The 24,400-nt window shown below is 37.6% G+C and overlaps 1 protein-coding gene across 2 annotated transcripts in view; it reads left to right on the top strand.

Annotated features, from left to right (window-relative positions):
• Positions 1-24,400, top strand: part of BTC (betacellulin) — a 48,843-nt gene that overhangs the window by 4,724 nt on the left and 19,719 nt on the right. The window contains exon 2 of one of the 2 annotated variants that reach the window (XM_090268105.1): positions 20,928-21,026. The exons of the other annotated variant lie outside the window; for it this stretch is intronic. Within the exon in view, the coding sequence (XP_090124231.1) occupies positions 20,928-21,026 (99 nt within the window). The remainder of the gene's footprint in view (positions 1-20,927; positions 21,027-24,400) is intronic. 2 annotated transcript variants of the gene reach the window in all.

The raw sequence follows: 24,400 nt of genomic DNA, 5'->3' as shown, positions 1-24,400 counted from the left end.
AAAAAAATATATAGTCTCCTTATTATAATCTAAAAAATTAATATTTGCAAGTTGGTCTTAAGTTCTGCTTGAAAACACAAATGTATTCATGATATAATATCTAGTTCTCAGGTTATAAAGCAGGTGGTGGCAGCAGGTAAAATCCCCATTTTTCAAATGAGTAACTGAAGCCCCAAACACTAGAAGATTTTAGAATTTGCCCCTTCAGCTATACCTTGGACTTAACTGAACATTGGGAGTATTTTGGTTTTTTATTTTCCCCTCTTCAAAACCTCAGGTTTTGCAAGCTACACTTGCCTATTAACAATTGTTACAAATCAGTTTTTGCCATTTCTCTATCCTATTTTGTTGTGTGGAAATTCCCAAAAATTGCTGGAAGACCTCAATACTGCAGGCGTACTTTGTGGTACCACTGCTTGCTGGTGCTTGGCCTGGCAACATCTGTGCCCAAATTGAAACTGCAGAGGATGGAGCATACTCATGTCTGTCCCAGAGGCCCTGACCTCTAGCTCTGCCTCATCTCTGTGGAGACTGCTTACCCCAGTTCTCCTGTGCTCCTTAAGTCCGCAGAGAGCCTCATGGGAAAACCTCATCTTGTTTTTTTCTCACCCTTTTATTGTAGTCAGCTCATGCCAGGACGTAGACATGAATGTCATGAGGAGGCTGAGCCAGGGGACAGTCAGAAGACAGGCACCCACTGTATCTCATGTCACCCCTCTGATCCATGAACCATTAGGACCAGTGACAGCCCAGGAGCGTCCAGACAAGCCAGAATCCGGGCTGCATGTAGTTTAGGCTTACGCCATGATCATGACACACTTCCAAAATTGCTCTGACAGATCCCTGAATCCACACAGAATCCGTAGTCCATTTGGTCAGGAGTGCGCCAAACTTCATTTTAAGAGGGAAGCAATCTTTTTAAAATAAGTATGCTTTGTACTGCTAATGACTGCTAGCATTCCCAGGCATATTTGTATCTTGAAAAAGAAATCTTGGCAGCTCAAATTAATTCTAATTGCTAGAATTCAAAGAAATAAGGAGATCATTTTTTTAGATGGTGAAAGTGATATGGGGTATTTAATCTTAGTTCACATCAATCAGGTAATACCTTATTCTGATTATTAGCAAGGTTAAGTCAAATGGCCATGAAACTTGTATTCATTCTTTACATTTTTTAAAGATATGTATTATATTATTTACCTGACCTATAGACTAGAAGCATCGATTCCAAAAACAGTGGCAGAAAGTTTAACAATGTTTGTGTTCAGCCCCATTTCAAGGTGCCTGATTTGGTTGTATAACAGTCTGAATTACTAATGTGGCCTTTTCCTCTTTGGAAAATCATAGGTTTATTTATTCATTTAGCCTTACTTAATAATGTCATGTCAGAGAGCCTCTTTCTGGGACGTGCAATACTAATGGATAATGGGTAGCTATTGTGGTATTTTTCAATAGGGGGATCATATGGAGCATGCAGTAGTTTAAACACTGATTTTAGTGTGCAAGTAGACAAGAAAAAGAGAGCTTAATATAATAAGAGGCAAGTAAAGAGAAAGCTGCTATTAGCTAGCCCAGAGAGTCTGGACCAGGCAAGGAAGAGAAAGGAATAAATTCAATAAATGTTTCTAAAAGCAAGAATTTATAGGGTACAATGACAAGTCATGTGTAGGTGACAAAGGGAAAGGAAGAAGAAAAGCTGTCTTTGAGAACATTCGTCGTCGTCGTCGTCGTCGGCGGCAGCCGTCCGTCTCGAGAGACGATGGTGTAGCTTCTTAAGAGTCTATCTGCACCACCGAGAATGGCTGTGCAGTCCGACTCGGGAGTGACACGGTATCTGTCTCCTCCCGTGTTGAATCGACATCTTGCGATGACGCTGGAGTGTCCTCTCCAGTGAAGCTGAAGCTACAGAGCCTGGGCGGGGTGATATGGAGGGTCTGCTGTTGCCCATGCAGCAGACCCCCCCTCTCTTCGCAGCTGAAGGGTCCAAGGGAAAGACGGAGTCAATACAGCTTGGCTTCAGGTGCGCCGCAGGAGTTGCCGGTGTTGACTACAACGTCAAACCGCCTTAGGGACTCCGGCTCCGGATTTTCTGTCGGGGTTTACTCCCCTAGCCTTTCCCCTGAAGAGGTATGCCGCAAGGCAGCGGAGGTTTTTTGGAATCAGAGTTTTCCTTCTCTGATGTACCCTGACTGGAAGATCGAACCAGCGACACTTAGCTCGCAGGCCGACGCTCAATCCACTGAGCCAAACCAGCCAGGGTCTTTTGAGAACATTAACCTGAGAGAAACAAGGTATTTATGATACCATATGTGAATGAAAACTGCCTTTTTTTCCTGTGGGGATGTGAACTATTTTGGAGGCATTCAAATGTCCTATGAACATGTGGAAGTACGTATAGAGCTGACTTCACATTAGAGCAGTTGAACCAAATCTGACTGTTCTCCCAAAGAATGTAAAAAGCATGTTATCAGGCCTCTCTCCAGACCTACTAAAGTCTGGTTGATATATTACTATAAATGCAACTCTATAAAGACTTTATAGGAGAAGAAAAAAAATTTCTTACAGAATAATTGCAAATCATATATGTAGACACTGCCCCTCCAGAAAGTGGAGCTTAATTCCTTGTCCCCTTTGAATGTAAGCTGGACTGACTTACTTGCTTCCAAAAACTAGAGCATAAAAATGAAAAAAATAATGACTTTAAAGTGCAAAAATATGGCGAACACTACATTAACCAAGTCGTCAGGGATAACATCGCCAATGATACCACATACCCCTCATATGACGTGATGAGAGGAACATTTCTCTGTAGTATTTGCTCTAAAAACCCAAAACCTTGGCCCAAACATTATAAAAACCTCAGGAAAAAAAAAACAAAATTGAAGGCTATTCTACAACACACCTGACCAGTACTCATTAAAATTGTTAATAAACTCATAAAAAAAAAACAAGGAAAGACTGAGCATCTCACAGATCCAAGGACACTAAGAATCTTGACACAGAACAATTGGTGAAAACAGAAGAAAGCCTTGAGTTTAGTCAATAGTAATGCATCAATGCTGATTCTTAGTTTTGATAAACATGCCACGATAAGGCAAGATGGTAACATCCGAGGGAATGAAAGCGAGTGAGGGTGTACAGTACTCTGTACTTAGCAACTTTCTGTAGATCTAAAATTACAGGTGTTTCTCGCTTTTCAAAAGTTCCCTTTGGGCTACTTCACGTTTACAAAAGATCTATATTAGTACCTGTTTATTTATAAGTGAAAGAAATTAGAAGATTTTTACTTTTGTGAAAAAAAGTGAAAAGCGAAAATAGCACTTAGTGTTTTGCAGCAGCCTTTAGAGTGGCAGCGAGCACCCTGAGCGGTGAGAGCGCCACCAAGCTTCTTCCCCAGGAACTACATACAGCATCTTAGCATCAGGCCGTCATAGCTTTTTACTGTGTCTGTGAGCATCTCTACGTACTTCATCTTGATTTATTCTGTGTATCCACGAGCAAGATGTTTTCTAATGTCATTGCTTCTTCACTTTATGCCATTCCAGCTTACAAAAGGTTTCATAAGAATATTCTACTTTTAGATAGTGGGGGAAACCTGTCTTTCAAATTAAAGTTTATTACTATTTTTAAAAAAGGCTCTATGGGAGATTCTAATGACTAGCCAGTTTGGACAATCACATAGTTAGAAAAGAGTGCTGAAAATATAAATGAATAACTTAGCTTATTGTAATTTCAGGATCTAACACAGTGTCTACCACACAATAAATCCTCAGCAAATATTTGTTCAAATACTGAGTTCATGGGTATTTTGTGAGAGTGAATAGCATTATATTAAAAGGAGACAAAAGCAAAACCATAGAGACAGAAAGTAGAAAGAAAGGTGGTTGCCGGGGCCAGGAGAGAAGGGATTGGGGAGTTATTGTTTAGTGGGTCTAGAGATTTCGTTTTGCAAGATTTAAAGGGTTCTGGAGATGGATAGTGGTGATGGTTGTGCAACAGTGTGAATGATACTACTGAACTGTGCATTTGAAAATGGTTAGGACAGTGAATTTTACGTTATATTTATTTTAACACAATAAGGAAGTGAAAAAGTGAAAAAAGGACTGAGAGTAGAGTGTCGATGGCACCCGTATTTATGGGGTAGAAGTCAGAAAAAAAGCTGGCAGAGTTGAGTGAAAAGGGAAGGACAATTCAGAAATCCAAGAGTGGAGGAGGATTGTAGGTGGAAGATCTGGGAAGGTCAACTGTATCAAATACTGAAGAAATGGAGGAGGCTAGGTCAGGCGCAGGAAGAAGCCACTGATGAGTGAGCTCTGAGGAAATCAGAGCTCCTAAAAGACCAGAGACAAGTGATTGGTGGTAACTGAAGAGGACACACACACACACACACACACACACACACTCACGGCTCAGAGGATAGAAGTTGGAGTGGTGGGTAGAAAAGAGAAAGTTTTGGTTTATGAGAGCCAACTTCAGAGAGTTAAAAGTTGTCTCAACAGTTTTTCTGTTTTTGATTCCGAGGACATAACCTGGATTAATTAATCCCAGGAAAACAGCTCTCACCTTAATTTAGGAGGAATTTTCTTCCAAGTACACCCTTAAAAAACTGGAATTGTGACTTGAGATGGCCATGTGTGTGGATGGCACTTACAGGAAGTGGTGCAGAGGTGACTCCTAGGTGAGGCAGGAGGTGAACCAAATGACTCCCAAGAAATGTCTCTAAGAAATCAGAATAATGTTACTGCACTTCAGAAACACTTCGAAGGTTGGTAGGTGGAATTTCAAACTAACAAGTTGTCAATACATTTCTCTGGGAAGGAATAGAAAGCTAGGGCACTTGGAGACCTGGGAAACCAATGGTGAAGACTTTTTTAACAATAAAAAAATTATTTGAGACTTTGCCTTCAAAACTGGATTCAGTGACCATGCCTTCTCATGAGCCTCATCTTAGGGTATAGTACTAATCCTATGCCCCAGGCTCAGTTTTTGCCTTAAAAACTCAGCATTATTTATATCTTGTTATTCATTAGGATAATAATTATTGATTTGGATCCAATTGTGAAGGGAAAAATTCCCAGCATAACTATAATTGATAAATTATGTTAACAAAATCTCAAATATTTCAGAAGACACATTTCTAACATTGCCATCTTTTGCTAGAAAACATCTGTGAGAAAACTCTGTAATTATTCTTAGATACATGATGATTAACTTGTAATGGAGGGTACAAAGAGTGACTGGAAGTGTGATTTAGATGTGAAATAAAATTACACTCAGGAATAATAAGCTATACTTCTCATTTGCCTTTGCAAAAGCATAACTCAAAGAACATATCCCATTCTTTCTTACTAATTTTTATTCAACAGCATTCACTACAAGTAAATACTTATTGAATGATTTTCTAGACTAGTCAGATTGTTCATTGGGAATCTCTCTTTCAGGATGTAGTGAACAGACATTGCAAAGCTTCAGCTGGAAAAATGTGGTGTGACCATTTCTTAATGAGTCTTGCTTTCATAGGTCACATAAGAAAATCAATTGAATTATTTCACATCCTCACCATACACATCAAGAGGCCCTTATTTCTTAATTCTCCTTTGCATATTTTTTTACTCCAGCTGGACAGCTTTATTCCTTGTTTCCCAAACATACCCAGCTCATTTCTATGTCATTATCTTGTTTAGTTACCAGCATCTGTGATTTCATTGAACCCATTACCTCTTTTTGGAATTCTGATAGAATTCATTTTTTTGTATACCTAACACTTAAGATATATTACCTGATATTTATTTGTTTGTTTGTTTATTTATTGGCTTATCCTAACTCAGTTTATGGACCTAAATTCTGTTGTTTCTTTTTAAGGTTGGTTAAGCAGCTACTCCAAACTCTAAGGTCTTTTCTTTACCATTATTAAAGTCTGACAATGGTTTCCTCGTGGGTCAAAGGCTATGTTATCACTAAATCCAAAGGCCAACTCCACTATTCCTCCTCACTTTGCACCTGGATACTCCTCCCTAACAAACTGCTCTTTTTCCTTAGTTCTTTTTGCCTCTTCTCTTTGAACTACTATGGAAATTCATTGAGCCCTCAAGCTTTTTATTTAAAGTATCACAATGTCTGACTGATCTCGTCTTATCATACAGGAATAGGAATCAAAAAGTCAAGTTTTGACAACTTAGATTTCTAAGAAACTAGTTCTAGATTATTATGGTGCCCCATTCAATTTAGCCATTGTTGTCACAGATTTAATAACAATCATGGTGAAAAAGATAGAGGTCGATTTGCTGGCAGATGCATTATTGTGGTGCTGGCAGTTTTCAGACATATGAGTTAGTTTACATATGACAGTTTGTTAAATTACTTCCTTCTCTGGGCTTTAAAAATATGATTGTGGAGTATTTTTATAAGTTAAGAAAAAGTGTTACCCAACATTCTTAGCCTTTCTTAAACAGCAAGTATTAATTCTACTATCTGGAATAGAATTTTACATCATAAGAGAAAGGAGCTCATATTCTACTTTCTTAATTTTGAATGGGCATAACCTGTTTGTGAAAACCCTCTTCTTGTTTATCTGCCCGTTTCTGCTTCCCTTCCTGACCCCGAAAATCCAGAAACCTGTTTCTGTTTTATGAAATAGGCAGTTCTCCAGGTGCTGTGATTTCAGAGACCTGGGGAAAATCCCTCCTTGTCCTGGAACATGGCTCCCCATGAGATCTCCTGATGTCCCAAATCCTCACTGCATTGGAATGTGAACATTTTGCACCTCTTTAGACCCCTTCAACTACCTCCATTGACTTTTCTTGCTCAGGTCTCTACCCATACCAAGTCACCCCTCTTTTTGGACTTGGATATAACATCATGTCCCAGGACATGAGTTCTGGCTTCTCACTCATCAAGGGACCAGAGATTGAGGGAGTTGGCACCCAGTGAGGGACATTTTGTCGAATAGGAAATGGATGATGAAAATGGTTGCTACAAATTCCTCCTTCATTCTTTTTCCGTGGACTCATTCTAGGCACAGTTCCTTTTTGAGTGCTTTACGTAGCCCCTGTACAAGTGAACATGTCATCTGAACACATTTCTGTCCCTGTTCCTCAGTTCACTTTGGAGCTGCACCCAGCATGATGGGCACACACATTGCATTGCTTTGCCTCCTTCTTTTTACTTCATTTCCTCTATTCTCATTCTTACAGTCCAGAGCTTGTACCTCCAAAATAAAATGATAACCCCTTAATCTGTACCTCGGGCTCTGCTTTCCAGAATACCCAGGTTGATTTTAGTGTATTTCTTTTGAGGTAAGTAATTTCTTTCCTTTGCTGGTCTGCTTTGAAATCAAATACAATTAGGAAGGGAAATATATTAAATAATTATGCTCTGTTTGGGGGAGTGTTAAAGTAGTATGAGGATACTGGTTTATAGGATGGTAAAAACAAGAACAAAAAAAGATAATTAACAGAAAAAGATGGAGAAGAACATCAATGTCAAATTTCTCCTATCTCACACATTTTGTCTCTGCCAACCACAAATCCAATGTTAAACATCATTTCTACCCCGTGATACTTTTTCAGCTGCATGTTAGACGTGACCTCTTTTTGGACTTGAAAAATGCTCTGTGTATAGTATGCATTTGCAAGGTTCTATTTTTATTGACAATAAAGATGCAATAGGAAAATTCTCCAGATGCTTATAGTGTTTACTTTAAATGTTGATTTAAGCTTTAAAAACTTTATTAACTTTATTTTTCTAAAATCAGAGATGTGATTTATAATCTACTTGGTTTTTAAATAGTACCATCTAAGATCTGACTTTATGTGCTATATTTGTATCACTGAATCACTTAATCAACTAATTGAGTCAGTAATCTCATCTGACATAAACAGTATGCTGAGTCACTGGCAGAAATGTACTGAGAATACAAAGACTCACACATAAGGAAGACACCATGTTACTATTAATCAGTTGAAGCGCATTTCCTTCAAACACTGGAAAGAAAGAGCAGGTGGAAAGTTCAGTTTTGGTACAAACAGTTTTGCCTCACTAAGTACATACATATAAACCCACTGCCTAGTAAAAATTGTATATGTATGTGTATTTATCTTTTTTAGTTTATTTCATAAACATATTTTATACACAAGTCAAATCACACCATAAATGTAGAAATAATTTGTCAATAGTCATTTATGAGAGTTAGAATCTGTTTTACCAGAGTAATTAGAATTCTGTTCTTGTTTTACTTCAGGTCTCTTATAGCTACTATTTTGTTGAACAACTGCCTTGTGCCAAACATTACAAAGGTTAATAATTCATAATTTTGTTCAGTTCTGTAAGCACATAACTAAATCTTTACCGTGTAAATTACATATTGTGGGCCTTGGTTTACAGGTGGGAGCCCTGCAGTTCACTGTTGAATAACTGAATCATAATCACAAAACTAGTGATTAAAAGGCACACCCAGTATTCAAATTCATTTCATTTGTCTCTAAACTTATCCTTGTTCCACTAATCTACACAGCTTCCTTCTAAGATAAATGAAAATTTATTTGAGTATGAAATACTCTTCCAACTTCTGCTTATATTCAAAGATTGATAAATTCTCCCTTGATTTGCAGTTAGATTTTCTAATGGGGGACAGAGTGAGGTTCTAATCCTAAAATAAGATTGATATGATATAATAGGAAATCACTGGGTTTATTAGAAACAAGGAGACATCAGGATATCTAAAAAGATGTCCTAAGTCATTAGAATATGAATTAACGGACACGTTATGATAATGATGTATTTATTTTTAAAATACAAGGTTGAGCAAAAGTAGGTTTACAGTTATGAGTACACAAAACAGTTTATTCTTGTATCATTATTTATTAGTTACTATATTACTTTCCATGTGGACAACTATAAACCTACTTTTGTCCCACCCTGCATAAAGTACACTTGGCTCTAAAAATGGAAAATTTAGCTCAGAGATGAGGCAAATACAACGTACATGACTGTTTAGGTTGGTCACATTTGATCTTTTTAAATAGTTGACCCAGCTGGTGTAGGACTTACCTCAGCATCAGCAGGAACTTTGAGACAGAGAGTCAGGCTTCTTGTCCTGCTGTGTCTCTTTCAATGCTTGTATTGTTCCCAATGACTTCATTCCACATGCTGACTGATGGGAATAATACTTTTAATACATTCTGTAATTTTTAACTTGAGAATATCAAAGGGCATAAAAGTAAATGGAACTTTGACTCATTGAAGGAGGAATGGGTTTATTTTTCTTTTTGTTTTAAGTTTTATGAGTGAAGTTGATATTTAAAAACTAACAAGCAAAACAGAGACAGACTCATAGATAGAGAACAAGCTGACAGCTCTGGGGTGAAGGGTTTGTGGGGTGGAGGAGCAGGAGTGGAGGAGGAAGAGGGTATAAGGGGATAAATAGTAATGGAAAAAATACAATAAAAAATTAACTATTACAACAAAAAATAAATAAAATAAAGTAACTAGTCCTGGGAATAAGGACTCAATTTTCAGTCATTTAGCAAATTAGTGAAAGTAACATTATTTTGTTTTGTTTCATTTTTATTTTTATTTTTTGCTTTACTGAATCTGAGAAATTCTTCAGGTGATATGAAGCAGGGAGGTATGATTGAATGAAAGAAAAGGAAAACAAAAAGATTGTGAAATATTTGAATAATAGGTGACATCTAACACAGTAACTTTAAAAGAGACAAGTGCAAAGTATTTTTTTAGGTAAAAAATGAAACAGAACAAATAAACCCATCAATACACTGCTTTCCAACAGTACAAAAATTTAGTAACTTAATTTTAATATAAGCTGAATAAACCCCCAGTATTTAACGGGACAACTTTAAAAAGCTGATTCTATGGGGCTGCATTATCTGAAATACGGTGCCCACAATGTGAGGGCTAAGAACCCCACTTTATTCTGTCTTTGCCATAGCATGTGAAATGGCACTTAATTCTGACCTTGCATATAGGGTACAGTGACAAGGCTTAAGGGGGTCTTGATGATGTCACTATAGTACAGTTGAAGGAACCAGGACATTTATCCTGAAGAAGAGAAGTTGTTTCAGGAAAAATTGATAGTTGGCTTCAGATATATGAGAATCTGTCATCCAAAACAATATATAAACTTATTCCAGGTGATTCTAATGATCAGAATAAAATTACTGATAGGCAAAACCAGCTGAACATCAAGATGCATTTGTAGAGCTTTAGAAATAGGAGCTTAATAAGTTTTTGAATGTATAGATGTCTGTGACTGATAGAATGATGAACAGTCTCACTGAAATTGGGTACCTTAGAAGACAGTGAAATCTCTGTACCGAAATTTAAAGATGGGATTGATTAATTCTCCCAAAAGATGATTTTAGGGAAGTTGAGATTTGGTGGGTAAAAGATCTTAATGCTTTTAATGTTCTTATTAATTCTGAAATATAAAATGAATGGCTCTCTTGAATGAAAAATATTTTGTTTCCACATCCAAGTACCATATTTTCTCTAAAATACAACCCATACTTTCTCTGATAATTATTATTATAATAATGTATGTTTCTTTATAAGTTCTCTTACAATATTTAAATTTTTTATTTTCATTAATTAGATTGTGGGGTGGGCAAGAAACCTATGATTCTTTTTTTTTTTTTAAGAGAAGATGAGGATAGTTTGTTAATTAATTCAAATCACATAGTGCATTGTGCCCATCTGTAGATGAGTGGATCAAAAAACTGTGGTACGTTTACACAATGGAATACTATGCAGCAGAAAGAAAGAAGGAACTCCTGCCATTTGCAACAACATGGATGGAACTAGAGAGAATTATGCTTAGTGAAATAAGCCAGGCAAAGAAAGAAAAATACCATATGATATCACCTAATACAGGAAACTAAAGAACAACACAAACAAAGGAACTAAATAGAACAAAGAGCAGAATAGCAGTCAATAGGGGGGAGGGGAGAGGGAGAGAAGGGGGATAAGTAAGGGAAGGGATTAGTCAAAGAACCCGTATAAAAGACTCATGGACATGGACAACGGGGAGGGATATGATTGCGGGAGAGGAGGTGGGTTGGGTGGGGGAGAGAAATTAGGGGAAAAGGGGACAACTGTAATTGAAAAACCAAAAAAAAAAAAAAATCACATAGTGCATTAAAAAATGAGTCTGATGATCTTTTCACAATATAATGGTACTTTCCATAATAAGTTTTTTAAGAAGTCAAAGTTTGAGACTTTGAAAATGTGCAATTGACTTACAACAGTAGAATCAAAATGAAAGCTATATATTGAATAAGAAGTACTAAAACAGTTTGGAGAGAATTACAATGGTTCTCAACCACAAAAAAATTTTCTCCCAGAGACATTTGACAATGTCTGGAGAAATTTTTGGTTGTGACAACTTAAGAGTAAAGGGAGGGGTGGTGGTGGGATGCTACTAGCACTTATAGAGAAAAAGCCAGAGATACTACTAATCACCCTACAATGGACGGCCTCCCACAACAAAGAATTAGCCCAAGATATCAATAATGTGAAAACTGAGGAACCCATTGTATATTTCCCATAAATGAATCATTTAAAATGTAAACCGGAACTTGGATTTCCTTGAATAATGAGGTGAGATATGCAGACCATAAAATAACTTTAAGCTCTTATTCTCTAAAGACATTTCATTCACCCAAAATAAAGTTATATTTGCCAGGATTGCTAACTTTGATTGTAAAGGATTTTACAGTGGTCCCCCCTTATCCAGAGTTTTGTTTTCTGTGGTTTTAGTTTTCTGCAGTAAACTGAAATCCAAAAATATTAACTTGAAAATTCCAAAAATAAATAATTCATAAATTTTAAATTGCTTGTCACTCAGAATAGCATGATGATATCTTGTGCTTTCCTGCTTTGTCCTGCCTGGAAAAGTGAGTTGTCCCTTTGTCTAGCAAGTCCACACAGTATACACTCCCCACCCATGATTCACTTAGTAGCTGTTTCAGTTATTAAATCAACTGTAGAGATATCAACAGTACTGACTTACTTAATGATGCCATGTAACTTTTATTACATTATATTGTTATAACTTTTCTATTTTATTATTGTTGTCATTAATCTCTGACTCTGTCTAATTTAGAAATTAAACTTTATCTAAATATGGGAGAAAAATAAAAATAAAGTGTTTGGTACTATCTGAAGTTTCAGTTATCCATAGGGGTCTTGGAATGTTTCTCCGTGAATAAGAGGGAGTGGGCTAATTAGAGAAGAGGCCCTGCCTTTCTGCTAAAATTTCCCAGGTTTTCTGCATGTACTGATACTTCATATTTTGCCTCTCTTCTATACCGTTGACTTCTTTCTGTCAATTTTCTATCACATTTGAAATAAAAACAAAATGACTTTCTCTTCCAGTGCATATTGACTAATCTTATCACTCCCTTTTTCATTTCAACATCTCTGAAGTGTAATCTGCAATTATTTGCAACCTCTTCATGCCCCTAATATTTTTCTAGCAACATATTACTAGTGCTTTTTGGTTGCAAATCCAAAGAATGTGTTTTGTTCTTATCTTTAATTCTCCTTCCATTTTTTTACACTGTTGATCAGGTTCTTATATAAAAACTCTCTGTGGCTGCCCCTTCTCAGTCACTGGAGGACACTTCTCTTTCTGTCCCTCTATCGTCTTCAAGATTCTGTCCTTAATCATCTTTCTTTTTTCGCATGGTTTTTTCTGAGAGACCCACTTTCATTGCCTGAAATACCAGTTTATTTCCCATGATTCCCAAATGTATAACCGATAGCTTTGACTTCCCTCTAGAGTTCCATATCTAATATCCATTTAGTATCTCCTAGGTAAGCCATAGTCATTTCAAGTCTCAGAGTGTCCAAAGCTGAATTTTATTCTCTATTCCCATCTTAGCCACTTTTGGCTGCTATCACAAAATACCATAGACTGGGTAAACAACAATCATTTGTTTCTCACAGTTCTGGAGGTTGTGAACTTCAAAATGAAGCCACTGGCAGATTCAGTGTCTGGCGAGGACCTGTTTCTTGATTTATAGATAGATATCTTCCCTCTGCAGCCTCACATGGCAGAAGAGACAAAGGATTTCTCAGAGTCTGTATTATAAGGGCACTGATCCCATTCATGAAGACTCCACCCTCATGACCTAATCACCCCCAAAGGCCCTACCGCCTAACACCATCACATTGAGATTTATGTTTCAACAAAAATATCAGTCTGTAGCAATCCTCAACCTGTTTGTCTTCTTGCATACCTTGTATCTGTGAATGGTACCACAATCTAGCCAGTCACTCAAGCCACAAACTCTGGAGTCATTGTACATTCCCTTTTCCTCACTTGCCACCCCTTCCTACCAGTCACCAAGTCTTTCATATGTTACTTCATGGTTATCTCTCACATCTATTTCTTCTCCATACCCACCTTGAGTTAGATGTGCCTGAGCACCTGTTTAGTATTAAAGCAACATTTTCAAACAAAAAAAAAGTGATTAGATAATTATATGGTTTCTCACTTAAAACTCTTCAATGACCCGTTTTAGCTGCATAACAGAATTTGAACTATTTAATTTGGCTCTTAGGCCATTTGTTTCCTCCTTGTTATCCAGCCTCCTTCCGTCACGATCCCCACCCACCCTCCAGACAAGCTAGACATGTGCTATTTTTGTCATGTCTTTTTACAAGTTGTCCCTTTTGTTTAAAATGTCCTGGTTAACTGCAACTTTATTCCTTCCTTAAAAATTAACTTTATTTTTAATAGTGTAATTATATACATAGATTTTTAAAAATCATATAGTACTAAAAATTTTATAACAGCAAGTAGCATATCGTTGCACCATGTCTTCAGCCAATTTTTATCTATTAGGTGTTTATTCTGTATTTACCTCTGTCTTAACTAAATAATTTACTTGTAATGCTATTTCTTGACTTGTCAAATTTAGATTTTACCTATTAGGTTTCTCTCCTCTTATAATTCAAGTATAGTTACTGCAGGGTCCTGGCTGGTTTGGCTCAGTGGATTGAGCGTCGGCCTGCGAGCTAAGTGTCGCTGGTTCGATCTTCCAGTCAGGGCACATCAGAGAAGGAAAACTCTGACTCCAAAAAACCTCCGCTGCCTTGCGGCATACCTCTTCAGGGGAAAGGCTAAGGGAGTAAACCCCGACAGAAAATCCGGAGCCGGAGTCCCTAAGGCGGTTTGACGTTGTAGTCAACACCGGCAATTCCTGCGGCGCACCTGAAGCCAAGCTGTATTGACTCCGTCTTTCCCTTGGACCCTTCAGCTGCGAAGAGAGGGGGGGTCTGCTGCATGGGCAACAGCAGACCCTCCATATCACCCTGCCCAGGCTCTGTAGCTTCAGCTTCACTGGAGAGGACACTCCAGCGCCATCGCAAGATGTCGATTCAACACGGGAGGAGACAGATACCGTGTCACTCCCGAGTCGGACTGCACAACCATTCTCGGCGGTGCAGATAGACTCTTAAGAAGCTACACCATCGTCTCTCGAGACAGACGGCTGCCGACGAGTTACTGCAGGGGTGATAATCAAAACAGTAAAGAACTGGTTCAGCACAGACAATGATTAATTACAACAGTTTTCCCACATGATGTACATGGGCAAATTACTGTCCCTGATTTTATGACAACTTTTTTTGTTGAATAATCAGTATTTATATTATTATTACCATGTAAAGATTGTCTGCTGTTGAAACTGATAATATACTAAGATTATGTTATCTTGCTTACATGTTTTTTGTTTTCTAGAAGCTAGTAATTGATGCTTGAAATAATTATTTCTTCCTCATTTAAAAATCACCATAAATTCTCACCTTCTCTATGAAGTCTTTGCTGCTAGGCAGAGTTCATTCTCCATCCTGAGTTACTCCTGCATTACCTCTGTTGTTTTGCTTATTACACTATACTTTAAAGATTAATGAGTCTTTCTTCATTACCAGAATGTGAGTTTCTTGAGGTTAGTGATAATATCTGTTATCCTTACCCTTCGGTGTCTTGCACCTGTACCAAACACATAGTGTTGATTAGATAATTTGTGAGCATATCTCTGATTTCTGAGTTGTTTCACACAGATTACAAGCCAAAATGCCTGTTAGAGTCTAGGCAGTTAAAAAGAATGAGTGCAAAACTGGAGACTATTATGCTACGTGAAATAAGCCAGGTGGCAAAAGACAAATACCATATGATCTCATCTATAAGAAGAACCTAATGAACAAAACAAAGGAGCAAAAAAGAAGCAGAGGCATGGAAACAAGGAATAGACTGACAGTGACCAGGGGGGAGGGGGTTGAAGGAGAAGCAGGTAAAGAGGGGGAAGGGTCTAGTCAAGGAACTAGTATGAATGACCCATGGACATGGACAACAGGGTGGGGGTCGACTGTGGGAGATAGGGGAGGTGGGCGGGGCAGGGGAGAGCAATGAGGGAAAAAATTGAGACAACTGTAATAAAAACAATAAATTAAAAAAAAAAAAGAATGAGTCCAGCAAGCCTGAGAGGGTCTGTGGCATTCATGGAAAGATGTCACCTGCTACTTAGCTCCTGTCTGTTTTGCCACGAAGGTATTTAAGACCTACGTTGCTAGACTTTTTGCTTTTCTAATGGGAGAAGAAAAATCCAGGTATAACATGGGATAACATGAATAGCCTTGCTTCATTTTTTTTTTTTTAACTATACAGACCAAGACAATGGTTCTCTGGGCTGGGTCTGGTTCATGGACACTAGCTTATGACATGAATGTAGATGGGTGAGAATAGAAAGAACAGTGCTTGGAGTCTTGCTTTCCCTTGAACATCTCCTCCCCTGGGTCCCTTTTAAGGACTCTCCCCAGTGATATATCTTTGCCAGCTAATGCTAGCATGTAGAGTGAGCTTTAGCAGAAGAGAGCCAGGGCACAAGCCTCAGCCTATCAGAAGGTTCGGAGGCCAAGGGAAGGATTTCAATGGAATCAGAACTCCCTCTGTCATGTAGAATTGGAGAATAATGGATTAAATTATAAACAACTGACTAAAAATTATATACTATGTGCCAAATCATGTGCCTTTTCTTATGTTATTTCATTTAATATTTATAATAACCTTGAAGCGATATCATCATCCCCAGTTTGCAGATGTAAAATCTCTATGAGATTTGGAGGTTTTTGGTTTTTTTTTAACTCCCACTATTAGAACAAATTAACTGCAAAATTAAGGCCACCTGATTCTGCTCATGAATAAAGCCAATATAATATAATAATAGTAAAAGTTTTACTAAAAAGTGATATTGGAATTTTTAAATTTGAAGGTTTTGTTTGTTTATTTGTAGATTATCAGTAATTTATCCATTCTTTCAACATTTGTTGAATATCCACTGTGTTCTATGTTAGACACCAAAATTACAAAGATGAGTAATATACAATCCCTGTGCTTGAGAAGCCTTAAATGATTATTTCTGGTTTGTTCCAAAAGGAGGTGGCTAGGTATTGGGATAAACAATATGAAAAATCCAGAAATTTGGTGGCCAAACCATGCTTTTAAAAAAAAGGAAATCAAGTCACTCCCTTTTTTCTTGTTTCATGACAGAAAACATGCTAGCAATTAGAAAGTGCAAAATTAGAAAGTGTAAATAGGAAAATTTTGGACTATCTATGTAGATGGGTATTTTTTACACATCACTCATACACACATGCAGATTATACTATATTTCTGTTCTGTCACCTGTTTCTCTGACTTAGAAATATATTGAAATGTTCTATAAATGTTTGAAAATTATTTTTATGACTAAACAGCATTTTATTGTATGAAAATAGTTCCATATGTTTACTCAATTCTCTGTTATTAGATATTTAGGTAATTCTTATTTTTTTATAACCCATTTCATGAAGAGAATTTTTGTAGCTAAATTTTTTTATGTATCTTGAATTATTTTCTTAGGAAAAAAATTACTAGAGAAAAACTTACTGGATTTAAGCATTTATACATTTTTTGAGTTTTTTGCTTTTAGCACATATAGTGCTAAATTTTCCTCTAAAAGGGAGTATGAATTTACTCATCACCAGTGGACATGAGTATTCATTTATCTTTACTTTTTTCTGATGCTAGTTACTACCTTTCAAAAAAATTAAAAATTGTATCTAATTTGATAGATGGAAAAGAATTTCTTTTTTGAAAGATTTCTTTTGAAACTGATCACCTTTGAACTTACTAGATGCTGTTGTTCTCTAATGCGATACTATCTCTGGTATTGTAGTTAACTGGTTGGCTGATTATCTGCCTTAGTGGCTTTGGAGCAGTTTGAGGGTAGAGCATGTCCTGTCAACCTTTGTGTTTCTGGGTGCTCATGGATGTTTATTGAACTCAACTGAATCAGAGACCATGTGTAGTCAAACCATTGGCTAGATGTATAAATGTCAACATGACCAGTAAGCAAGCTATTCTGTCAGTTACATAATAATGAAAGTTTAATTGAGAATTGATTACCTGCCAGCACTGTTAATTGCTTTGTATGCTTACCTGGTTGAATCCTCACAACAATATTCTAAAGAAGAGACAGTAATTATCTTCACTTTACCAAAGACAAAACTGAGAATTTATGAAACCTACCAATGCACATGGCTGCAAAGTGGTAAAAACAGGTCATGCACTCAGGACCAGATAACTCCCACACCACCTTATCTTCACTCCCCTTACCCCCGCTCCTCTCCAACTGCTTTCATTTAAATCATTTTTTATTTTTCAATTACAGTGGATATGCATTATTATATTAGTTTCAGGTATACACTCCAGTGATTAGACATTATATAACTTACTAAGTGATCATCCCAATAAATTTATAACCATCTAATATCATACATAGTTATTAGAACATTATTGACTATACTATATTCCCTATGCTCTACTTTACATCCCCATGACTATTTTGTAACAACCAATTTGTACTTCTCAATCCCTTCACCTTTTTCACCTAACCCCCCAAAATGTTCTCTATATCCACAAGTCTGTTTCTGCTCTGCTTGTTTATTTTATTTTTTAAATTCAATTGTAGGTAGATATGTATTTATTGCCATTTTATTGTTCATATTTTTATCTTCTTTTTTCCTCTTCTTCTTCTTGAAGAAAATCCTTTAACATTTCATGTAATACTGGTTTGGTGGTGATGAACTCCTTTAGCTTTTTCTTGTCTGGGAAGCTCTTTACCTATCCTTTGATTCTAAATGATAGCTTTGCTGGGCAGAGTAATCTTGGTTATAGGTCCTTGTTTTTCAACCCTTGGAGTAGTTCTTGTGAATCCCTCTGGCCTGCAAAGTTTCTGTTGAGAAATCAGCTGACAGTCTTATAGGAGCTCCCTTATAGGCAACTGTCTCTCCCTTGCTGCTTTTAAGATTCTTTCTTTGTCTTTAGCTTTTGGCATTTTAATTATGATGTGTCTTGGTGTGGACCTCTTTGAGCCCATTTACTTTTCCCTTAAGTTCATTGAGCATCCTTGTAACCAGTGTTTTTAAACTCTGCATCTAGTAGATTGCTTATCTCTATTTCATTTAGTTCTTTTTCTGGAGCTCTATTCTGTTCTTTCATTTGGGACATGTTTCTTGTCTCCTCATTTTAGCAGCCTCCCTGTGTTTGTTTCTATGTAATTATATAGAGATGCTACATCTCCTGGGCTTAGTAGAGTACCTCATGTAGTAGGTGTCTTGTAGGGTCTACTGGCACAGCCTCCCTGTTCACCCAAGCTGAGCACTCCAGGTGTGCGCCCCACCCGCTCTACACTGTGTGGGCTGTGTAAACACCTCTCTTGTAATTGAGCCTTGATTGCTGTTGGTACATCAGGTCAATCAGCTGCAAGAACTGGCTGTGACCACCATGGAGGATCACCTATGCAGAGGCTCACCCTGTGGAACAAGGCTTACTTGAGTGGGACTCTGGTGCCTACTGACTCTTTCTCTTCAGTGTGTTGCTTGTGGAGGTGGTTAGGTGGTTCTTCAACATGGTCTGAACCTGTCTACTGAGTGCATTGGTTCTGAGGTCTGCCAATAGGTAGAGGCCAAGGTCAGCCACTGCTTATGTTCTACCTGAGGTCACCTGGCATGAGCTACAAGAAATCTGCAGATGGCTGCTAATTTTGCTGGGCTTTGAGGTACCTAGGACAGGCAAAATGGCAAACAAAGGCTGGCTGCTATTAGTGCGGAGTCTGGGGCCACTTAGCAAGAGATACAGGACATATCGAGGCTAGATTTTGCTTGTTTGATAGGTTTTAGGAAAGTCTGAAGCATGCGACAAGACAGGCCATTTGTATGGAAAAGCCACTGGAAACAGCTTGGGTGTGCCCAATAGTTGGTGGGGTTGGGTCTCAGGGAATCACCAGGACAAGGCAAACTGTGATAGGTTGATGGAGACTCAGTATAGCCCCTGACAGCTCTGTGTGAGGGAAAGGCTCTGAAAAGGAACAATGGCTTCTGTCAGCACTTCCGTTTGGGTTAAAGCTATTCCTCCACTTCTCAGCACTATGCCAGATACTTCAGTTTCTCCTGCTATGTCTCTGGTACCTTTTAAGCTACTGTCCCAGCACTGGAACTCAGAGGGAGTGGATCTGAGTAAGTCTGTGCTTTGGCTCAGCCTCAATCCCCACTGGTTTTTACAACCCAGAGTTATGAGGACTTTTCTTCCCAGGACTGGAACCCTGCACTGGGGGACCTGGTGTGAGGCTGGGACCCCTTGCTCCTTTGGGGAGACCTTCACATCTGAGCTATCCCTCCCAATTTTTATCCACCACATGTATGTGGGATCAGCTTATTTTGTGTCTCTGCCCCTCCTACCAGTCTCTATGTGGCTTCATCTTTATATCCTTAGCTGTAGGACTTTCATTCAGCTACATTTCACATGGTACTGAATGATGGTTATTCTGTAGTTTAGCTGTATTTTTTATGTGGTTTTGGGACGATGTGAGTACTCTATTTACCTACATGCCATCTTGACCAAAAGTTGACCTCCAACTTCTTATTACAGACATTTTCCAATATATATAAAAGTAGAGAGAAAAGCATGGTGAATCTTGAGATACCCACCACCTAGCTTCAACAGTTATCAATTTGTGGCCAATCTCATTTTATCTATAGCATTGTCTCATTACCTCACACCCCATTTCCTTATTGGATTATTTTAAAGCAAATCTCAGAAACACTAATTTTATTAATAAGTATTTAAATATAAGTATCTAAGAGATAGGATTCTGTTTTTTAATCAAAACTGCAATATCATTGTCACACTTTATAACAATTCCTTAATATATCTAATATTTAGTCAGTGTCAAATTTCATTCATTAACTCAAAAGTGATTTTTAGTTAGTTTGTTTGAATCAGGTCCATGTAAAAACTACGTATTGTGTTTTAAGCTGTTTCAACAACATATCGTGTTTCTCTCCCCCCCATACCTTCCCATGAGGTCTGTCTTTCTCAGATACAGAGACAAGTAGCAGAGGAACCTGAAGTTTTAAAATAATTCCCATTAATTGAATATATAGGTCACATCTTTCCAGAAGGAAGGACACTCAATAGCTGATACCACAGAAATAGTGGTCTGCGTGCAATGGAGGAAGTACGTTGCCATGGATGTTCATCATCCATTCTCCCTGGAAATTTTAATGTATTTATCCAGTGGCTGAGAACTCCACTTTCTGTTTGTATAAGGTTCCCTCACAAATTATGGACAAGTTTCCCACTTAAGGTGGATAGTTATGCTGGCTTGAAAATTCTGTCTTCAGCACTGAGCTTAAAAAGAGACAGGCTGGCCTGTGTATACATCCCTCACTGTGGGAGGGTGAATTGGAAATGGAAGCCACAGGCTTGTTATTTTTGTAAATGGGTTATAGCTTTGATAGACTATTTCACATTGAGGACATTTTCAAGTTTTCATGTTTGTTTTGGTTCTGTTTTGAACTTGAAGGTCTAGTGATCCTCCACTGTGTTGTGGCAGATGGGAATTCAACCAGAAGTCCTGAAAATGATGGCCTTCTGTGGGGAGATGCCAGAGAAAACTGTGCAGGTAATGCTGAACAAGCAATACATTTATATTTCATCAGCTTGATCTTCAGTCTTGGAAAGTTGTTTCCCTAAGTTTAATTTTTTGGTAATATAGTAATTGTAAAACTAAGCAGTTTTCAGAGCACATACTAATGTACCAGGCCCTGTGCTAAGTGCTTTACATACAGTAATTCATGCACTCCTCTCAATGAGCTTGATAATATTTTTGACTTTATTTCCAGGTAAAGCCTAGAAAGATTAAGTAACTTGCCAAAGTTTACACAGCTGGTAAAGAGCAAATCCAGGATTCACATTCAGGTCTTTCTGATTCTAGTGTTCTCATTCTTACACTACTTTAGTGTCACAGATATGTGCTCCAGACTCTAGTATGTGCTATGTTAGACTAGATTCATACAAAGTTGGCATATTCTATTAAAATTAACTTTTTTCCTATTCCACAACTTAGAATATGAGAAGAAGGCAATCGTTTTTACATATTTTACCTTGGAATGCTTGAATTCCTATTCTCAAAATTATTAGTCTAAAGCAGGGGTCAGCCTGTAAATAGCTAGATAGTAATTATCTTAGGCTTTGTGGATCACAAGTCTTTGTTGCAACTAATCAACTCTGCCATTTCACTGTGAGAGCAGCCATAGACATTATGGAAATAAGTGGCCTTGGATGTATTTCAATAAAACTTTATTTAGAGAAATAGGCTGTGAGCCAGATTTGGTCATGGGCCATAGTTTGCTGACCCCTGGTCTAGGTTCTGTCTGTCCTTTATAGAGTATGTGGTCTGGTCTTCTCATGGGTTGTTTCTGATTTAAAACAAAACAAAACACAGGCCAATTCCAAATACAGGGTGGAGCAAAGAAGAACCTCTTGTATTCCCTGGAAACTGTGCCAAGCTTGGAGTGTGGTGACATGGTGGCAAGTCCTCCTTTCCTAACACGCTGGGGGAGTTGTAACTGAGCCAGGAACATGCTGAGCAAGTTGTCCTGATGTGAGTCATCAATTCCAACCTGATCTTCCTCTTCCCTCCCTCATACTAGTGGGCAGTCCAGAAAGTATCCATAGGCTAGGGAATCCACCCATGTCTTAGGTCATGATTGTGTGTCTTGTCACCTAAATAGGGAGAAAAACAAGGCCAACTTTATATGTTTCTGTGCTTTTTTTTGGTCAGGTTTCAACTGGTTTAAATGATGGCATTCTCGCATTTCCTTTGGGAGCTTATTTCATAATTTGAATATTGAAAGTGTTCAACAATCTGCCTCATCATATCCTAAATGTGTTTTCTAATGCTTTTTATTGTAGTACAAACATTTAACATGAGATCTACCCTTTAAGAGATCTTTAAATGTACACCACAAATAATTAACTATACTGTTTATCTTGTGTAACTGAAATTTTATATCCATTGAACCAAAATTTCTACATTTCCCCCTCCCTCTGCCCCTGGCAACCACCATTCTATTCTCTGCGTCTATGGATTTGGTAATTTAGGTACCATAAATAAGTGGGGTCATGTAATATTTGTCCTTCTCTGACTGGCTTATTTCACTTAGCATAATGTTCTCCAGGTTTACTCAGATTGTTGCATATTGAAGGATTTCCTTTTTTAAAAAATACTGAATAATATCCCATTGTATTTATATAACAGATTTTCTTTATCTACTCATCTGTTGGTGGATATTTAGGTTGTTTTTGCATCTCGGCCACTGTGAATAATGCTTCAATAAAATATGGGAGTGCAGATATCACTTTGAGATACTGATTTTAATTCTTTAGATTAATATCCAGAAGTGGGATTGCTGGATCATATGTTTGATGCACTTTTAGTTTTTTGAAGACACTCATACTATTTTCCATAGCAGGTATAAGTTGCCTTTTTAGTCTGTTAATTCTTTCTTTACTGTGCAGAAGATTTTTAGTTTAAGGTCACATGTAAGCAGAGTAGTAGCCTGTGTAGGGGCCAAAAAATTAATTTCTCTCCCACCTTTCTAAGTTCTTCTGTCTAGACTAATAATCAAATTTACATGAGACAGATTAACATAGGAGAATAACCAAATTTAATATTTATGTCATGCATGAGTGCCATAAGAATATGAGACTTGATGACACATTGGAAAATTGAGGCATAGGTGCCATTCTAGAGCTAGGGAGAAGGAAAACGTTCAGGTTTGGGGCTTCAGAGGACAGAAAGGAAATTCACATGGATATGGAAAAGGAAATGTTTGGTAAATATGCTTGCTGAGCCATCTTCCATGATGGGACACAGAGGACTTTGATCGAACAGGTCTTTTAGGTTCCTCCCTCTCTAATACACGCTAGTTCAGATAAAAAACTATGACTACCTGTGATTATATGTCTCCCTTCCTGGAGCATGTCCTCTATCTAAATTCCTTTCAGGCAATAAAGGGGAGGGTCAAAAGTTTGTTCTGAGTCTCTTTTTTCCTTAGTTACCAACTTGAAATCAATATGCAAAAAAAAAAAAAAAAATATTTGGGAGGTGGCAAACCTTAGACCCCCTTTGGGTAACATGAATTCAGAGAGACTGGCTCTAGAATGTATGTTCTTAATCACCATGTTAACTGCTAGAATCATGAGGGAAATTTTGAAAAATAATTGCTTGAAAGTAAAGTCTAGGACCTTATCTAGAACCAAATGTTTTTGAGAAAGGAATTAATGTGGAACAGGAGCAGATTTTCTCTATTGTCTGACCATGTGACTTTGGGCAAGTCACTTAAGCTTTCAAAGACTCAGTTTTTAACCTGTAAAATGAAGATATGAATCAGACCATCCTTAGGAACTATTCCTGTTTTTAAAGAATGTTATTATTTTATCTTCAAATAGCCCCAGAGTTTAAGCATTCCACTTTTAGTTTGCCACTCTCTATTCTGGGTGAGGAATTTCTGCATTCCACCAATACTTATGAGCACCTATTTTACAGCAACTGTGTTCTAGGGATCAAGAATGCAGCAATGAACACAATGGTCAAAGATGACATCAGAGAGGTTATGGGGAAAGAGAGATAATGGGTAGTGTGACGTAAAGTCTTGGTGAGGAGGTTAGAGCCTTCAACATTGACTCACAGTAAGTTTTAATAGCATCCATCTGGTTCCTGTGTATTCAGACTAGACAGTTGAAAGGGCAAAGCAAGGAGACTACTGAGAGGTTTCCATGGACCTACTTGCAGCCTAGAGATAATGTTGGGCTTAGACCAGGGTAGTGGAGATGAAGGGACAATTCTGCATGTTTTGAATACAACCAATCAAATTTTCTGATGAATTGGATGAACAGCAAAAGAGAGTTACATCAAGATAATCCTAAGACTTTGGCCTGAATTACAAAAAGGAGGTAAATACCTACTGAGATGAGCAAAGACCTGATTTGAGG

This window comes from Furipterus horrens, unplaced genomic scaffold, assembly GCF_987537825.1.
Source record: "Furipterus horrens unplaced genomic scaffold, mFurHor1.1.pri manual_scaffold_2, whole genome shotgun sequence".
In the NCBI taxonomy this organism is placed as follows: domain Eukaryota; kingdom Metazoa; phylum Chordata; class Mammalia; order Chiroptera; family Furipteridae; genus Furipterus; species Furipterus horrens.
The sequence above is the reverse complement of the archived record's forward strand: the minus strand, read 5'-3'. Positions and strand labels throughout refer to the sequence as shown.